General features: G+C 41.7%; 1 protein-coding gene across 3 annotated transcripts in view; it reads left to right on the forward strand.

Moving 5' to 3' along the window:
• Window positions 1–1,010: 1,010 nt before the first annotated feature.
• The window catches only part of LOC141809284 (MBT domain-containing protein 1-like), a 32,015-nt gene continuing 13,279 nt past the window's right edge, over window positions 1,011–19,746 (forward strand). The window contains exons 1-10 of one of the 3 annotated variants that reach the window (XM_074696249.1): window positions 1,011–1,146; window positions 5,681–5,945; window positions 7,242–7,375; window positions 11,351–11,462; window positions 11,753–11,832; window positions 11,947–12,064; window positions 12,271–12,405; window positions 18,885–18,973; window positions 19,320–19,418; window positions 19,494–19,629. In XM_074696249.1, coding sequence (XP_074552350.1) covers window positions 1,126–1,146; window positions 5,681–5,945; window positions 7,242–7,375; window positions 11,351–11,462; window positions 11,753–11,832; window positions 11,947–12,064; window positions 12,271–12,405; window positions 18,885–18,973; window positions 19,320–19,418; window positions 19,494–19,629 — 1,189 coding nt within the window. In that variant the 5' untranslated portion in view covers window positions 1,011–1,125. Of the gene's footprint in view, window positions 1,147–5,680; window positions 6,001–7,241; window positions 7,376–11,350; window positions 11,463–11,752; window positions 11,833–11,946; window positions 12,065–12,270; window positions 12,406–18,884; window positions 18,974–19,319; window positions 19,419–19,493; window positions 19,630–19,746 lie in introns of those variants that run through there. The other 2 variants (XM_074696250.1, XM_074696251.1) reach the window with 2 other exon arrangements.

The following is a 19,746-nucleotide window of genomic DNA, read 5'->3' on the forward strand; positions in this document are numbered from 1 at the left end:
TGCCTGCCAGAATGTGTTGCTGATTTAACCTGGATACCATCAAAAGGAAAATTGTGGTTGGTCCATTTTCCATTTAGTTATATTAACTCATTGTTTGCCAGGACAAGTTTATAAAATTAATATAAAACTCATTGCTATGATTCCATTGAGTCAAATAAATAAATAAAAACAAAATAAAGAAATAAAATAATTATTTAGGAGTACAAAAATTCTTTCAATATTTTTTATTAGGCCTTCACTGAATACCTTAAAGGCCCAGAGGGTCCCTCTCTGCCTTTGAGTACGCCGTCTACGTAACTCAACTTCTTCTCCTTTCTTTGGACAACGCACACATAGTCGATGCCCGTCATCGCCCCCTGCGGTCACATATTCCGATGGTCACAGATTACGGTGCAACACCAGAAATGACTTATGAGAATTGCACAAGTTTGTCCAATCAGAGACAAATATCATGGTCTCACTCAACGGCGCTGGTCCTACCCTTTCCGGTTTTGTGAAATTTATTTTGGGATCAGTTAAATTTAATTTTTGAAAGGTGAATTTTTTTGTGATTGATGAGACATGTTGCGATCAGTGAAATTTAATTTGGGATGGGTGATATTTGTTTTGTGATTGGTCACTTTTAATTTGTGATCTGTGATTTTCTATTTGCATTCTGTGAAATGTATTTGTGATTTTTGAACTAAATTTGTGGTTTGTAAAATGTATTAGAGCTTCTGAAATTCTCTTTTGCGCCTTTGAAATAGTTATTTCCATTGCCCTTCAAGGCCACCCTACTGTGCTGATCATCATAAAATGTACCTTGAATGAAATAACTCGAAAATTCAAGTTTTTGAAAGTCTTTGCAGGTAGAATTTGTGCAGAACAGGTTCAGGTTTTACTCACCAAGTTTTTCCCATAGGGTTTTCAGGCTCGATCCAGCAGAGGTCGCTGGCGACAAACCCTCCAACGTGTACTCCGCACACGAAGCAGAGACGTCAACGAATCAGAGAGCAGCAGCCAGAGTCTGTGCGCATGCGCAATCGAAGAAGAATATTTTTGTTGATATATCTGCAGGGTTTTAATGGTTATTTCTGCGGGTCTTTGTGTTTCAGTGAGCGTGCCCCCCCTCCGTGACCAGGCTTCATGGAGAACCCGAGAGACCTGGTGAGTCATTAGGTTTGTCTCTTCGGCAGGAACCCGCGGTTTTGTCCTTTGTGTTGATAGTTAACGGTCTTAAAGGCTGCTTCAAGGCGACTGCTGGCAGAGGTTTCCTGACGGAATCCCTTCAAAAAATCATGGCCATTAGAGTTTCCTTACTATACAATTGAAATAAAAGACTTATTGTGATAACATTCTACATTTGCCCAAGCACTTCAGCCAGACTTCCATTCGGCTTTAATAAACTACATAAAAGCATGTCTAATATTGTAAAATCGCAGCTTAGAATTGCCTCGCATGTTATTCCCTTACCAAACGCTCATTGAAACCCAGTGCTTTGAAATTACTTTTAATGTAAATAAAGGCTCAATTTTTCAATACCAACAGACATTACTCTTAATACAGGACGAGGCGGTCTTTTATTTGGCATGTGTGTTCTTAGTTAGTTTGGTAATATTTAGTGTATATTTCCTTTTAGATATTGCAGTAATGTTAACCCGCTGCATGACAGAACAATGTAAAGCGCAGGCTGTTACGGTGAATCAAACAAGAAAACCCTCTTTGACTTTGAGGCAGGTGCACTAAATGCAGGCCGATTGTCATGGTGGCTGTAGCCAAGTTTAACCCAGTCGTAGATCATATGTGAAGAAAACCGCCACAGTGTGTTTGATCTGAGAGACTACAAACTGACAGAATTTTGGAGGTCCTCTGGTATCTCATCCAGTCAAGTAATCCAGCGCTGACACAGTCGCCCTCTTCTTCTCTCTGTCTCTGTGTGTCTCCCTCTGCACTGCAGTGGTGTGTATCAGGTCACAGCTGCCAACGCACAAATGGAAACCTGTGGATGCAACAGCTGCGCGTGTGATGACAATAATAAATGTCTTTAAGAAGCACTGTCAAACAGAAATATAGAATTAACTTTAAATATTATTTATCCCTTATTGACGAAAAGGCGCCCGTTATTATTTATTTAATTTTATTTTATTTCATTTTGTTTTATTTTAATATTTCACATATAGGGAATAAAACACAGAATGAACCATACATAATGATTGGGTAAAAAATGAACAAAGCAACAGACACTTAAGTCAGGAAATGTGCAGGAGAAAAAAACAAAACAAAACCCGTAGGGGCTTGTTGAGTGGCCCTCTAAAAGACAAGAGCAAACGCACATACATACATATTTACATACTCCCAAATATATTTCAGCAGTTCAAACAAACAAAATACAGATAAAAAAAAAATCAATACAGTGTTAGCAAAGGAGGGATAGGAGAAAAGTGGAGACAAGAGGGAAAAACTATGATGGTGAACTGGTTAGTTGATCCAATTTCTGATGTGACCTAGTAAATAATTGTAAGATTAAAAAGGATAGGCGTGTGTGTGTGTGTGTGTGTGTGTGTGTGTGTGTGTGTGTGTGTGTGTGTGTGTGCGCGCGCATGTGTTTTCTTACTGCTCATTTAAGGTAAAAGGTACACAGTACATTCTTGCTTACAATGTGGGGATAGACAGACGCAGATATTTGGCTTTTAAGGCATATCAGCATCTGCCTTTTTCTAATCTGATGGCCGATAAGAAACCAATTTGAAACTGTATTATTTTGGCTCTGATGCAGCTGTGCCACTGTCTGTACTCGCTACTTAGTCCCCAGCACTGTCCCACCCACAGTACCATCTGGTTGGTCACAAGCAGAGCCATGGAAAATCCCACTGACGTGCTAAAGCAATTAGCATTGTAACTATCTTACTGTCTAGAATAGAATAGAATAGAATAGAATAGAATAGAATAGAATAGAAGATATTATTTATCCCCGAGGGGAAACTCAGGAATCACAGCAGCAATCAAGAAAACAAAAGTAAGAAAGTGTATAGAAAGTGCAAAAAGGTCCATAAGAAAATAGATGACGACAGCCCGTCCACCACTCTCCAGCCCAGCCAGTCTCCACCTCCACAGGGTCCAGGACTGAGCCTCCCCAGCAGTCTGTTTAGTCTCTGTCTCCTGGATCCTGTCTACCCACCTACCCTAACCCTAACCCTAACCCTTGCAATTTTATGCTTTTCTCTTATATACAAACAGCTTAGTGTGATCTAACAGGGTTTTTAAGGGTTAAATTTCTAAATTTGAATGAAATTTTTGTTTTGATAAAAAAAGACTGAATGAAATTTAAAAAACAAGCAGTGAAATTAACTGAATAGTAGTCATATTGTTTCGTTTAAATATCAAGCTATCTGGCATTGGTATCAAGATATGAAATCTTGTCAATATTGTTCAGCCCTACTACTAAGTGGCATCACATCAGTAACAGCAGGCAACCTTGTGTTGATGTTACTGCGTCCTTTTAACAAAATGGTATGCCTTGGCTTTCAGCATTGACAGTAAAATAAATGGGCATAGTCTCTCTGTGACATCACCCATCTGTTTCTGAAAAGGGGTTTTAAGTCATTTTAAATCATTGGCAGAGGCCATTTTGGGCAATGGGCGGGCTTTTGATCCCCAAACTGTCAGCCATAGGTCACCTGCCTGTCAATCAGCTGAGCTGGGCCTCTGAATGTGTGAACTCGAGTTCTCAGTATCTCCACACTGTTGGTTTAGAAAAAAAATCACCCCCTAAAAGTGTGTCCATTCAGACAAGAGACATTTTTAATATCAGGCTGTGAATGTGTTTGTTTCTGGTATGCAAAAACAGCTTTTTATAACGTGATGTGGAGGGAGTTGTAGGTGGAGCTTGGCTATTTGTTGATTTTGTCCATTACGTGAATCGACAGCCTTTCTCCTTTTACTTCTTAGATGATAATATATGAAGTAGGACACTGACAGTAAGATTTGGTATTGAAAAAAAAACTTGCCATGATATAAAAGTTAAATGGAATCTTAAACAAGCATTGTCATTGTAAAATGTTGAATTGAAAAACAAAACACAGACATTTAAAGACACAATTTTTTGAGGATTTTTTTATGTTGTGTTGTGTTTTTCAATGCCAACATTCAGAAATGTTTTCACGCTCTCTATTATTTATTTGTGAGTGTCACTGGTTTTCATTTACAATTCTCTTATTTTCAGTTTCAACTTACTGGTAGTGTTTTGACATGTAGGGGAGGGGTGGTCGTGGGGTTTGGGGGCTTGGAGCGCGAGAACGCGCTTCCAGGTTTTCAGGAGAGGAGATCGGCCTCTGTCAGCTACCAGCAACTTGTTGCTCCTGCAGCTGTGATTATACACTTAACATTAAGGTATACAAGTTCACCTCAAACTCCCAAACAGCTAGTAAGTCTGCTTCTCTCAGTCAGTATTTTTGGGGTCAGGTGAGGACACTATTTTCTACGGAAGCAAATTAGGGCCATTTTTGATTGCGTAACGTCGAGATTAAAGTTGAAATGACCAGAATAAAATTGAAATGTCTAGATTAAAGTTGAAAAAATATGAGATTAAAGTTGAACTGATGAGAAAAAGTCAAAACAACCTGCCCTGATGTTTATGGGTGGAACACCGGATACAGTCGGCTCCTCAACAGCCACCGGTGCAATTGACAGCAGTAGGAGTTGCCATACAGGAGCCTAAACCACAGTCTACAGGATCCATGTGTGTGTGTGACAGGGTGGAACGCTTTTGACTGCATGCAGTGTTTTATAAAGTGTGTGTAAGTAATAACTTTTCCAACTGGCCCTGAAGTATCCCCCTTTATCAGCTCAATGGAGACCGGTGTGCACGACAACAGGACAGACATCAGGCAGCAGATAGCAGAGAGGGACGACTGCGGGACGACAGCATAGAAAATAGTGTCCTTGCATGATCCTAAAAATACCGGCCGAGAGAAACAGACTTACTGGCAGTTTGGGAGTTTAAGGTGAAGTTGCACACATTACTGTCCAGTGTACAATCACAGCCGCAGGGGCAACAAGTTGCTGGTAGCCGACAGAGGCCGCTCTGAAAGCACGTTCTCGCGCTCCAAGCCCCCAACCCCCAACCCCCAACCCCCAACCCCCATCCCCACCCCTCCCTTCCATGTCCAAACACTGCCAGTAAGTTGAAACTGAAAAAAGAGAATTGAAACTGAAAACCAGTGACGCTAAAAAGAATAAAAAGAGTGCAAAAAACTATCTGAATATTGTCTTTGAAAAACACATTATAACATGAAAAAATCCTCAAAAAATAGTGTCTTTTTTGATTGTCTGTATTTTATTTTTCAACTCAACATTTTACAATGCCAATGCCAATTTTCTTTTTTAATACCAAATCTTACTGTCAGTGCTCTGACTCCATAATAGTACTGTTTTTATTTAACAAACATATACCTTACTGAATTAGCAAAGCTAGAGTACAGGAAAAAACGTGACTGAAGTAAAGTGCCTTAGTATATGGTGCTTAGTTCTTTTTCATGACTGGATGGGAAGGAGAACTGTGCTGGGAGTTGGTAGGACTGGGATGGACAATTTATATAATTCTGAAGTAACTCAGATAAATGTATTTCAGTATTTTTCTCTGTCTCAGTTTGTTGTTATCTCCGTTATTAACATGCATCTTTAAAAAAATCTAACCCTGCAGGTAGAGCGTCCATCCAGGAAGCGGAGTGACTCCTTTGGGATGCTGGACAGTCTTGAGGAGGACCGAAGTAGCTGCAGCTCCGAGTCCAGCGAAGGGAGTGGAGCTTCCAGTCCAGAAGACAGTGAGGATGAAGACTATGGAGGAGGAGGAGGAGTAGGAGAAGTGACTCACCTCACACCCTCCTCCTCCTTCTCCTCCTCCTCTCTGACGCTCATTAAAACCAATGGACAGGTGTACACATACCCAGACGGGAAGGCTGGCATGGGTCAGTTTCAGCCTGATGATTCTGCTTCATCTTTGAAACATGTCAAAGAGCCACAGTATGGTTTTTCATCAGTTACACACACACACACACACACACACACACACACACACACACACACACACACACACACACACACACACACGCGCATTGCATGATGTGATTCTGTTTGAGTCAGAGAAAGTAAAGATTACCTAGAGTTGCATAAGAGTAAATAAATTAAGCAGAAACAATAAGGTAAGGCTCTTTCACCACTTTATACCTTTGCAGTAGTTTGTTTTAGAAAGCAGTTATCACAAGTTTCTGTGCGCTGGTTTTATTTTGTGGTGTCTTAAAAGTCCCTGTGAGGAGTTTCTAAGTGATCTTGAAAGAGTCTCCCTTCTAGATATATGCCTGATCCTAACCCACAGTTTAAAATGAGATTATCATCGCCAATATAGTTTATTCCTGAATGCTATTTCTTGGCTTCCCAATCAGGTTGAGCAGGACCAGACTGATTTTCAGCACATTGAAGTCTCTACGACAACACCATGCCGGCTGACAAAGTTCAGTAGTGAGAAGGGAGATAAGTGTTTTTCTCTGCTGAAAATGATTTCTGTGATTAAGTTTGTAGTGATGGTGGACACTGGAGCCTAACCGTCAGACGGAAAAAAGACAGAACAGCAGACGTAAGCTGAACAGGAGAGAGATAGAGCACAAGCTAAAGGCTAACACAGGTTAATCTGTTTGTGCTAATGTTCATTCCAACCCACATGCAGCAGTTATTCTGCAGTGGTCTGTTTAAACTTGAGAGTCCATCAATAAAATGAATGACCAGGTTATGTGAGCTCTGCTTGGTGAGTTTGAAGTTGGTAGATGAGCAGTGGTAGGACATAACCAGGATTCACTAGCATTACATGTTACAGACACGTCTCAGATCACCAGGTTATGAATAGAGCTAAATGTAGCCAGATACTATACTACGGTACAAACTGACAAAGTTTGCTTGTTGTCACTTTTTCAAGTGTAGCTCTAACTGTTGATGAATACCTTACTTTATGGTGTTGGATCTGGTAAAAAGTTGTCTTGAACAAAGAAAAGAAAAAATGATAACACATTTTAGGAAATCATACCAACAAGTGAATCAAAGCTTTTGAAAGAGAAACATTCCTCACAGAGATAGACATTCATATCTGTGTGTAACCTTCAACAATTGTGAATACAACAGATTTTCTCCAAAAGGAAGCACCAGGCCATGTAAGGACTGATAACTATGAAAGAAAATTCATTGGTCTTTCTGTTTTAATTTTTCTTTTTCAGCAACCTGCGAGATGTGTGGGATGGTCGGAGTCAGGGATGCATTCTACAGTAAAACCAAACGCTTTTGCAGTGTCTCCTGTTCCAGAAGTTTCTCCTCCAACTCAAAGAAGGCCAGTATCCTCGCCAGACTGCAGGTACATATTTACGCACATAAACCTGAAACTGAAAAAAAAAATTCGGAGCTAACTGTCTCTCAAGTTATAAAGCTTTTTTTTTTCATTACTCAAAATGCTGCATTAAGGCTCCCAACAGCAACATCATAAATGTGAGCAGATTGAAAAAAACAAGCTTTAAGTGATTGTTGGGCTTGGTTTGCTACCTTCAGACATTAGGGGGAATTTTTCTTTGGTCTGCCTATTTAACAGATTAATTTCTCCAAATAAATTTCTTATAATCACAGGTGTTTGGACCATGTGCAGTTTTTTGACCCAGTTAAGAAAGGATACATCTGAGTCATCTGCATAGAGATAGACATCATTGATGTACAGTTTGAATTTTATGTGCACAGATCTTGGTTTTGGATTTTTGGGGTATTTTTTGCTGAGGGTTCAAACATAATTACTAATCGTTATATGCCCAGAACTAAACATCTGTTGCTGCTATAGACCAATTTACAGTTGACCTCATCAAAAATATTCACATGCATTTTGGCAATGCCTTCTTTCAGACCAGTTATCATACTTTAAACTCTAAATTGAAGCTGTAGACAGCATAAAAATGGCTGATTGTTCTATGGTCAGTTGTTAGAAACGATACTTTACCATGGAGTCAACAGCCCTGTTTCCACCAAACGGTTCAGTTTGGTTCGTCTCAGCACAGCACACATTTTGTGGCGTTTCCACTGACTAATACTGGGACAGATCCCCTAATGACCGAAAGGCACCATTCCACTTTTTGGGAACCTCCTATAGGGGTTCCAGACTAAACCGTTGTGACTCCAGAAGGTGGAGCTACAACACGGCAGTCTGTTGATTGGTTGAAAGAATCGTCACTCACTTCCCGTGCGTCAGCTGCTGCTGTATTTCTCCTGGTAGCACACAGTCTTTTCTGAAACAAAGCTTGATTGTTCTTTGTAACAAAGAGCTACATTCCAATCACAAAGAAGAAGAATTGCTGGATGTCTTCCATCGTTGCTTTTTGTCTACTGTGTCGTGTTTTTTTTCTTCATTGGATTTATTAATGGGGCACACTGTGTCGCACCACTATGCCAGTACACTATTATGTTACTGATGCGGCTGTCGACATCCAGCTTACACACTGCGTACCGGGGGGGGGGGGGGGGACAGTTTGCTGTGGAAATGCAAACAGGACCAGGCTTAACTGAGCCAACCTGTATCAAACCATACTGATCTAAACCGGACTGCTTGGTTGAAACGGGGCTTAAGTCTATCAAGTTCTGACCCTTACAGAGCTACCAGTGTTTTGGGCAAGGACTGACCTTGCTAACTGGTGACTCCCAACTCAACATGTCAGTGGTTGTTGGCTGATAAGTCACCAATTAACAGGGTCACACTTTACACCAAAACACCAGGGACTTCAGTAGCTGTAGCTGTGTAACCTCAGGTAACCAGGTTTAACCACAAATAAATTGATATTAACTGCTGATATTCTCAATCAGGTTTTTACTTTATGTATTAAATGAAAAAGTTGGTTTTGGGCTGAGATTATGACCAAACATGGGCTCACTATTGAGGGTAAATGTAAGTGAATCTATATATTAACAGAAATAGATTTTATGTTAAAAAAGTGTTTATGATTCTTTTACTATCCGTCACATTGTTGCTATTTGGGTAAAAATGTGTTCTTTGATGGTTAACACCCTCACGTTGCTTGACAAACAGTTGTACTCTGCAGCGCTTCTGTTGCCAAAATGCATGTGCAGCTGTAGCTGTTTACAAACAGTAAATTGGTCTGTTTGATTAGTTTCTATTTTAATGGCACTAAATCATTAAAGGATAAGTTCGGTTAATACAGCTCTTACATTGTTTTTAGACTGAAGTAGAACAAAATACTCACCCAGAAGGTTTTCCTGATCCAAGCAGTGCTTCGGGAGATATTTAGATCCAAAATCATGCAGCGGACGTCCGTATAATGGGATCCATCGGGGCAGAGACAGCGCCGCTCCTAAAACTGCATTAATCGTCCAAAAACTCGTGTTTTTCACCAATATTCCATCATGGTCCGCTCCGTGTTAGTGCTCTGTTGCAGTCTGTGTCACTCCAGACAGCGCTGTGTGGCTGCACTGACCTCTGAACTGACGAAGACTTTAGCTGTGTCCCAATTCAGGGATGCAGCCTACGGAGGCTAGATTTGAAGACCAATTATGTCACAGCGGTGAGTCAAAGGCTGTCCCAACACGGAGGCTCCTCCAAATGCAGCCGACGAATCCATCCTCCGTTTCGGGGGCTGCGAAGGACAGGTTTGGTGAGTCCTTCATAGCCTCACATATCCCAAGATTCATTGCGCATGAACGCCGAACATGATGGACATGGCCGAACTCCAAAAGGAGTCCTGTTTTATCCAGATATGAAGGATACCTGGCAACAACTATGTGAAGTGTTTCTAAAACATCTAAGAATAATTTGTTTTTCTGTGTGAAAATGTGCTGTTTGGGCTCTTTTCAAGTAATATACTGTGGAAAAAGAGTTCTTTATAAATCTTCTCATTATTATATCAAAATATGTTCATAAATGTAAATTCTCTTGGGAAAAAAAACTTACTTGCTGTTTTTTTTTTTGTTATTATTATTTTTTACAGGGAATTCAAAAAAAGATGTTAAATCATTTCATTAAATGTGAAGTTTTGGTTTACGTGTGTTTAAAAGTAATGTAAGCCTGACAGGTGAGGGCGGCTCTGTGAGACGTCAAGGGAGACAAACAGGAAATGCTTCATAGACTAGACCGTCTCAATTCAGTTCGGCCTTTTGGTCTACACAGGCTACAAAGGCTACATCCTACGGAGGCTGCAGCCCCTGAATTGAGACACAGCTAATGTTTACGTTTGTCCCTCAAAGAAAGGAGTCAGTCAGAAAGTACTGCACATGCGCAGTCGGCTCTCTCTCAAGAGAGTACTGCGCATGTGCAGTACTTTCTGGAGAGCTGACTCCTTTCTTTGAGGGACAAACGTAAACAAAGTCTTCGTCAGTTCAGAGGTCAGTGCAGCCGCACAGCGCTGTCTGACACGCACTAACTCGGAGAGGACCATGATGGAATATTGGTGAAAAACACAAGTTTTTGGACGATTAATGCAGTTTTAGGAGTAGCGCTGTCCATGCCCCGATGGATCCCATTATACGGATGTCTGCTGCACGATTTTGGATCTAAATATCTCCTGAAGCACTGCTTGGATCAGGAAAACCTTCTGGGTGAGTATTTTGTTCTACTTCATTCTATAAACAATGTAAAAGCTGTATAAACCGAACTTATCCTTTAATTCCTTGGAGATATGGTTAATAACTTAAGGATGGAACAAGTTGGGTCCTATCACAAGGTGTGGGGCAGAAATTACCCCTACAGCAGTGTTTTTGTGCAGCGGAAGCCCAGAGCGCTTGCACCAAACACCCCCTCCCTGCTCCTCTGCCGGTTTCCTCTGCACTCAGATGGGGCCAATTTTTACTCTCACCGAAAAAGTCTGATATAGGTCTGCATTCACGTTTTATTCAGAGAATTTTCAGCACGTTACTTTCACACAAAAACACACAAAATTAAAAGTTAGTCACATGTGCCCTTATGTCACAAAGTGACAGGGACAAACAGAGTGAGGGAATGACAAGCAGCCTGAGCCTGTAGCAGCCGAACTGGGTCTAAACTTGAGCCGGTGGAACTACAAGGGATTTAAAACAGAAAGTTTAAGCCTCGTTAACAGAAGAGAGGGGGTCACCCCCTAAACCACAACCAATATGTGATTCCCCAGGAGAGGAGCCTGAAAGCTCTTCCCTCCGTCCTTCTTTAGAACCTTAACATACCACTATTCATCATTCTTGGCTAACACTATCTGAGATCAATCAATAAGGTTTAAATATACTGCTGATGGTGACCAGGGAAATAGTGCAGATAGTTTTTGATGCCTTCAGAGGAAAGTCTAATTCACCTTCATGTCTGTGCCTAAAGGGAAAGCCTCCCACAAAGAAGGCCAAGGTCCTGCAGAAGCAGCCTCTGATGAGTAAGCTGGCTGTGTATGCTCAAAACCAGGCCAACCAGCAGTGTGGAGTCAAGAAGAGCCGTGAGTTGGATATATTTACTGTTAACAGGAAAGAGCATCATTATTTCAATCAGTAGCTGTGTTTGTAATGCCAGTTCAAGGAGTGAAACACAATCACGGGGACTCCCATGGGCTAGCATGTAAAGCTGTGAATGGACCAAGAGGCAGAGATGTTTAAAGTTTATTCACCCAGTTAAGATCCACTAACGAGTCCATTGTTACCGCTTCAGTTTCTGTCATGGACAGAAAAGTTTCTGCCATGAACAGCAAAGTTTCTGCCAGTCACTTAACCTGTGGCCTGTTCCCTGCAGTCGCCTTGGACAGGTTTGACTGGGGTCAGTACCTTGGAGACGGAGATGTAGCAGGCGCACCAGTCAGCTGCTTCAAACACGTGGGTGCATCACAGACACACAAACACACAGACACAAAAACACAGAAACACACTGTGGACTGGCAAAGAAATTCACCACAAACTGTGATTGTTGCTTTCACTTTCTGTGGTCAGGTCCCTCTGGGGTTATCGTGGAGTGACATCAGGGAAGGTGTGCGGGTTGAAGTCCCAAACACTGACACTGGTCTGCCTATGAAAGTTTACTGGATTGCTGGGATCATCAAACTGGCTGGTATACCCAAACACACACACACACACACACACACACACACACACACACACACACACACACACACACACACACACACACACACACACACACACACACACACACACACACACACACACACATACACACACACACACACACACACACACACACACAGGTGAACTCTTGCTGATGATAGTCATGATGATGGTGTGTGTGTGTGTTTGCAGGTTTTAAGGCCCTGCTGAGGTACGAAGGTTTCGACTGTGACTCCACCCAAGACTTCTGGTTGAACCTGTGTGTGCCTGACATCCACCCGGTGGGCTGGTGTGCAGCAGGAGGGAAACCTCTGGTCCCCCCTCAGAGTAAGACACACAACACAGAAAACATGAGGAGCAGTGCACGGGGTTTCAGATCTGTTCATGCAGATTCTGTTTAGCTGCAGTGTCTATCAACAGCAGGTTGTTGGCTGTCCAGAGTCAGCTGAGACATTAAGATGTCTGTTTACATCTTTCTTTACATCATTTCTCTGCAAACACCAGACAGTCTCACAATATGAAGTACCTTTTATCAGTCAAAAATAGCTATAGAATATGAAAAAACAGAACAGATGATTTAATATACTTAAACTGGCCGTTACCCCTTAACCACTGTATTACATAAGCATCAATTAATGACTTAGCCATGTCAGGAATTCTAGTGTCAAAGAAGACAGTCACAAGAGCCAAGCACAGAAACAGGCTGTTAGGATGCAGGCCAAGACAAACTCCACTTCTACAGAAAGACCTTCAGGCCAGAGTGAAGTACGCTAAGGACGATCTGGAGAAAGGTGATGCATACTGGACCAAACTAGAGCTCTTTGGCCATAGACATTGGACCTCATTCACTAATAAATGCGTAGAAATGTTGTTACTCTGCGCAAAATCAGCGTTTGATTCATGACACGTGCGCACCAGCCAATTTTCTTCAGACGACTGTGCCTATGTTGGTGAATCTCAAGAAGAGAAATTATCAGTGATATGCATTTCATATTTTACGGTTAAAGTGTAATTATGGGGGCGTGTAAGTAAAAATGATTTAAAAAATCAATCCGCTCACCAAAGGGACAAGTTCATTCTTTGTATAACCTCTGTACTCTTAACAACTTAAATCTCAGACATACCAGTGTTATTACATTTCCTAAACCTTTCACAACATAGAAGATTAAAGCCCCTCGTCACACACACACTAATCAATTTGTTTAAATCTTTAACAGTCAGTAAATCCTCCAGAGCTGGTATTCATGTTGACATTGTGAGGGATACCATATTTATTTCCGTCTTTATTCCATGTACTGTTTGTAATCAAACGTATTAACATCATCAAAGAGCATGCTGGGAGCTGAAAAGACTATTGAACCAGGTCATCACATGTGCTCACTCTGACTTTTTTGATTGGAAAAGAAAATCAGTGAAAAGTGTTTAACTGTTTGCAGTCACACAATTAGCCCCCACTAAAAGCTGGGATAAATCTTAAGGAGTATTTAAAGTCCCTGTGAGGAGTTTCTAAGAGATCTCGAAAAAGTTTCCCTTCTAGATATACGCCTAAACGTAATCCACACTTTAAGGGCGTATTCAGACCTGGACTGTTTGGTCCATTGTAAACGGACCAGGGTTCGTTTCCCACGCTGGTACAGACTTTTCATGCAGGTGAAAAATGCGGACCAAACAACCGGACCGAGACCCACTTTTTGAGGTGGTCTTGGTCCGCTTCCAAACAAGTCTGGTGCGGTTCGTGGTTCTCCGGTGCAGGTCTGAATACAAACCAAGGTCCATTCGACCTTGGTCAGGACATACAGAGCATAGCGTCTCCTCGCTGCGCGCATTCGTCTTCGCTGTTCCAAAACTTGAAACGGTGTTGCTAAGCCAACTTTGAAGGAGCTGCTCTTGAAACTGAAAATGATTTTGCAGCTCTAATAAGAGCACAAATACACGTTTACCTCCATTTCCGGGTCTGTATTCTGTGTGCCGCCCTTTGTCAGTGCTGTCCAATGAGAGCACTGATGGTGGATGTGTTTACAGAATATAGTTCACTTGCAAAAAGTACAATCTGAATCTGCTTTTGGTCCCGACCAAACAAGTGGACCAAAGGACTTTTCTTGTCTGAATGTAGCCAAAACAAGATTATCAGCACCAATATGGGTTATTTTGAAATGTTACTCCTTAGCTTCCGCATTGAGTCAAGCAGGAATGGGATTGATTTACAGCACATGTAAGTCTCTATGACAACACCACACCAGCCGATGAAGTTTAGTAGCGAAAAGAGAGTTGTGTTTTTCTCTGCTGAGAACAATCTCTGTGATTAATTTTGTGGTGATGGTGGACATCAACCAACTAACTGGCCTGCACGAGGCCCTGACCCTAATCCCATTGAAAATCTGAAAGGTGAACTGAAGACCAGGGTCCATGCCAGAGGACCATCATCCAGACATGAGGAAAAAATTAGGACATCCTTTTTAAGTCTGTGTTGTTTTTAAGATATTTAGGCATTGGTATATTTGATATCAATTTTAACAATACTGAGAGATATAAGTAACATAACTAAACAAAACAGAAGAAAATCCTTTTTAAAACTTTCTGTAAGATTTAATTTGAATTAGATGCAATATCTGTGTGACGGTTTGGTTAACCAGCAGGTTTAAGGGACCCAAGAGGAGGCGGAGGCAAAACAGGTTTGAGGGTTTTTAATTGTAGAAGGTTGGATATGGATGAGAGAGAGTGTGGCTGTTTGTGAGCGGCTGCAGGAGCGATCCAGGGGGCACAAGAAAAACAGAGAGACATACACAAATGTTAGTCTCAAAAAGACTCACAAAAAACACATGAGCACAAGTCACTAGCCACGGTTACATGAGGAGTTTTTCGTCTTTCCGAAAGGAATCTTTCTGAATGACTTTTCCAAAAACAATAGTATACATGGAAAGGACTATTCATTTCTTTCAAAGTTTGGATCAAAAGCAAACTTTCCGCAGCAGTCCAGTGCTGACGGCTTGCCGCCATTTTTAAAATTGAGGAACGTCTCTTTGCGTCTTATGTCATATCTGAGCATGTGCTGAAAGAACGTACCCTGACAACTTTCTGTTTGAGTGGATACATGATACCGCAATCGGTTTGGGGAAAGGAATATTCCACCCCTGTGAAACCGATTAAATGTCCATTTGGATTGGCACTTTTCTTTCAGAATGAGGTGTATACAAAGGTTCAATTCTTTCCGTTTGAGCAAATAAACCGAATGCAAGCAAAATATTTGGGTCCATATAAACGTGGCTAGTGAGATACACTGGTACGGCCTGATTACCACAGTGAGAGCAGGAATCAACTGGCTCTGGCCCGTCCCTCCAGCAGAGCTTAAGAGCCAGCGCTCCTAATCACCAAACTTGATGCAGGTGTGTGAGGTGCAGCCGCAGGAAAACCAGAACTGCTCAGAGAGGGGAGGGTGAAGAAGAGAGGGCAGCCTCACTGCAGCCAGGATCACCACAGTCTGGTGAGGAATAAATTAGGACACCCCCACACTGATTCCCATTTAAAATGGCTAAAATCAGACACAGGTGTGTCACATCAGGTGCACATGATTAGAATATCGTTACTCAGCAATGTAGGTGGCTTGCCTATTTAAACCTCAGACATTTAGTTTGGCATGCTCCTGATTGCCGAAATGAGAGTGAGCATCATGATGAGAGCTAAAGAACTCCCTGAGGACATAAGAAAGAGGATTGTTGCAGCCTATGAGTCTGGTAAGGGATTCAAAAAGTTCTTTAAACAAGTTTAAAATCAGCCATTCCACAGTCTGAAAAATTGTGTACAAGTGGAGGACATTCAAAACAACTGTAAACATGCCAAGGTCTGGCCGTCCAAGCAAGTTCACACCAAGAGCAGACTGCAAAATGCTACAGGAAGTCTGCAAAAACCCTAGAATATTATCACAGGACCTACAGCAGGCTCTTGCTACTGTTGATGTGAAAGTGCATGCTTCTACAATCAGACAGAGACTGCACAAGTTTGACTTTCATGGGAGGTGTGCAAGGAGGAAACCTTTGCTCTCTGAAAGAAACATTAAAGCCAGACTGAAGTTTGCCATAGAGAACACCGACAAGGACCAGGACTTCTGGATAATGTTCTTTGGACAGATGAGTCTAAGACTGAATTATTTGGACACCAGAGCAGAGAACACTATCTGGCGGGAACCAAACACAGCTGTAACAAAGGTCAGGCTTAGGCCTGGTCTTGCAGCTTTAACCAACCCATAAGGAAGGAGAGGTGATTAAGAGCAAGTTTCCCAAACATCATGTCTCTGCTAAAGTGGTTTCCTCCCGAAGTTTGCCACATCACTTCCTCTGATGTTCATGAAACCATAAACACTGAGACATCACTATAAATTGGAAGACTTTTAAGAATTGATGTCTTTACACTGAAACATACGTGTACATCTTCACCTGTGTAAAAATGTACTGTGTAATAAAAATCATTGATAATGTGTGTATGAACACTGCTCTTTTGGAAACCTATCCCATTGCAATATTGGGATTTTTATTTAACTGGGTTCCTAAAGTGAAAAACCTGTCATGTTTAGTCTTGATGCGAAGCTTAAATCCAAAGAAATGTGATTTTGACTCTTACATTAAGGAATCTCTTGTCCGTACAAAGTTCTAGTTAGTGGTCTCTGGGAAAGAGAGATGTGAGGGGGCGTCAGCCTAAAGTGACCTCACTGACTTGGCGGGAAAAGATGAATAAAACTCAACACTAAGGTGTGGACGACTGCTCTTTTCTCTGCTCTTGGCTCTTCTTCTTTCTTCTCTTCGACGGCTCTTCTCTTCTTGGACGCTATCCGCTCTGTGCTCCTCATGCACATCTACCTGTGGCCTCTCAGCACGTCTTCGCAACCTGCTTCGCACCTTTCAGCGCTGGACTCCTCGCAGTCTCCAAACTCTGCAGGCCGAGATGCATCCAGCCATCCATCGGTGCCTACGTCTCTGCCTAAGGCAAACAGCTGATCTGCGGGATTCCTTCGCGCTCTGACGTCAGGAGACAAGCGCTAATCACGGCTTCCCCTGGCGTGATTCATCTTTGGAACTCTGCCAAAGTTTCGACCCGACACCTGGCATCATCGCCGCTGTTCCAGCCGCCACTGCTGCTGTTAGAATCTACACTACGGACTCCACTCATTGAACATCACCTTCATGACACTGCACTGAACTGCAGTGGGCCGCCTGTCTGTGACCGCAGCCAGCCTTTCCATCATCCTTACCCCTCAACGGACATCTGCAGCGGGACTCTGCCACCTCGTTGCTGCTGACGACCCTTTGGACTTGAGTAAGATTTAATCTTACATTTATTGGTACATTATGGTCAATGCCCTAGAGACTTAGGTGGGTTAGATTAGGTTAGGTGGGTTGACTTATGTCCTTTTTTCTGGTTTATTACAATCAGTATCACTTTCCATTCATCTGTGCATTTATCCTTTCATATCTTTCACCTGTTCATTTATTCATGCACATATTTCCTCTTTTAGTTAGTAAATAAACTTTTCATATATAAAGAAATTGCTTCCTGTTTTTGTGTGGTTGAAATTGACGGCCTCTGTACACCGTTCAAAAGAACTCACAATTGATGTAGCGGCCTTTTGGTATCGAGACTTGATAATTAAGATAATTCTGTGAATTATTAAATCACAGAATTCTTACAGTAAACCTTTCTAAAGTTTCCATGTTTTCTCCAAAATTGGGTGATGCCCCAACTTAAATTTAAACTCACAGTTTGTAAGTTTAAATGTCTTTTTGAAAGTTATACTTTTGCTCCAGTGGAATGCTGGCATTCTGCTGTTAATAATTAATTAGTCATTATTTGACACCAAGTTACGCTACACAGCATTCCAGGAAAAGAACCTCATGCCAACTTTGAAGCATGGAGGTGGGAGTGTCATCGTTTGCTGCAACAGGACCTGGCCAGCTCACCATCATTGAATCCACCATGAATTCTGTTGTGTACCAGGGGGTGCTGGAGGAACATGTGAGACCATCTGTCAAAAAATTTAAACTGAAGTGGACCCTGCAACACGACAATGACCCAAAACATAGCAGTAAATCCACCAATAACTGACTTAAAACTAAGAAATGGAGAGTCCTGGAATGGCCGAGTCAAAACCCAGATTTTAACCCCATTAAAATGCTGTGGAGTGACTTGAAACAAGCAGAACATGCAAGAAAGCCCTCAAAAATCTCACAACTGAAAGAATTCTGCATTGAGGAATGGGGCAAACTTTACCCAGATCGATGTCAGAGACTGGTGGATGGCTATAAGAAGTGTCTCACTGAAGTTATTTCAGCTAAAGGGGGTAACACCAGCTATTAGGGGGTAGGGTGTCCTGTTTCCTCAGTTAGAATATGCATTTTTGTTGATATCTTTTGTTTCATGTGTAAAACAAGGTTTATATTTGTTCATCTGCAGTCACATCATTTTCTCTTCCTGAGAAAAAAAAAAAAGATTTGACATCCATATGTGAACATTATATGACTATATATTAAGGGGTGTCCTAATTTTTTCACATGACTATGAGTTTTGTAATAAACTACAACAAACAACCGTGTGCTGTTATCAGCAGAAAAGATACACACTTTTAGCATCGGGGGTAATGATTTTGACCCTGATAGTTTTTGGTTTTGTTAAAAAAATAAAATAATGTAATTATCCAGAATAAAACTAGGATGTTTGAAAAAGCTGAATTAAAAATCATTGATCTTAAAATTTCATAGGCTAATGATTTTGACCTCAACTGTGTGCATGTGTGTCTTTTTTGGTGTGTGTGCCCTCAGGCATTCTTCACAGGTTCACAAACTGGAAAACTTTTCTAATCAAAAGACTGACAGGATCAAAAACGCTGCCTCCAGACTTCTCCTCCAAGGTCAGACAAACACAGTTCTATCTCTGAACTCCTTATGAGCCTTAATGAGATTATTCAAACTGCATCTTAATCCAGACTAGTTTATTCTCTGAAGTCTTCAAGCCAGGGATCTCAAACTCGTGCCATGGAGCGCCAAGAGGCTGCAGGTTTTCTTTCCAACCAAAAACTCAGCTGATTTCACCGATTAGTCCCTGCTCTCTGATTGAAGATGAGGTAATCAGTGAAATCAGCTGGTGGATTTTTGGTTGGAAAGAAAACCTGCAGCCTCTTGGCCCTCCAAGGCACGAGTTTGAGATCCCTGCTTCAAGTATATCTTTGGCATCACCTTATCACCTCCCCCCCACAGGTGCAGGACAGCATGCATGTCCCCTTTAAGAGGCAGATGAGGGTGGAGGTTGTTGATAAAACTCATCTGTGTCGGACGCGGGTTGCACTGGTGGAACAGGTGAGACTTACATTCTAAAGACATAACACGTTTTGTTATTTCGGGATATGAACAGATATGTGTGTGCTGTTGCAGGTGATCGGCGGTCGTCTCCGGCTGGTGTACGAAGAGTGTGACGACGGGACGGATGACTTCTGGTGTCACATGTACAGTCCTCTGATTCACAGTATTGGCTGGTCGCGCTCCATTGGACATCGCTTCAAACGATCTGGTGAGTTTCTCCAGTTTAGTGTAATGTGCTAGCTCTATTTTTAAACCTGGTTAAAATATTTTGAAACTTTTTCTGAATCTATTCTAAAAGTCAGCCAAGTGTTTCTGTTGACAATTA

The sequence above is a fragment of the Halichoeres trimaculatus genome, unplaced genomic scaffold (assembly GCF_033239565.1).
Source record: "Halichoeres trimaculatus isolate MK-OKI-2021-1 unplaced genomic scaffold, fHalTri1.1 fHalTri1_scaffold_20, whole genome shotgun sequence".
Classification (NCBI taxonomy): Eukaryota; Metazoa; Chordata; class Actinopteri; order Labriformes; family Labridae; genus Halichoeres; species Halichoeres trimaculatus.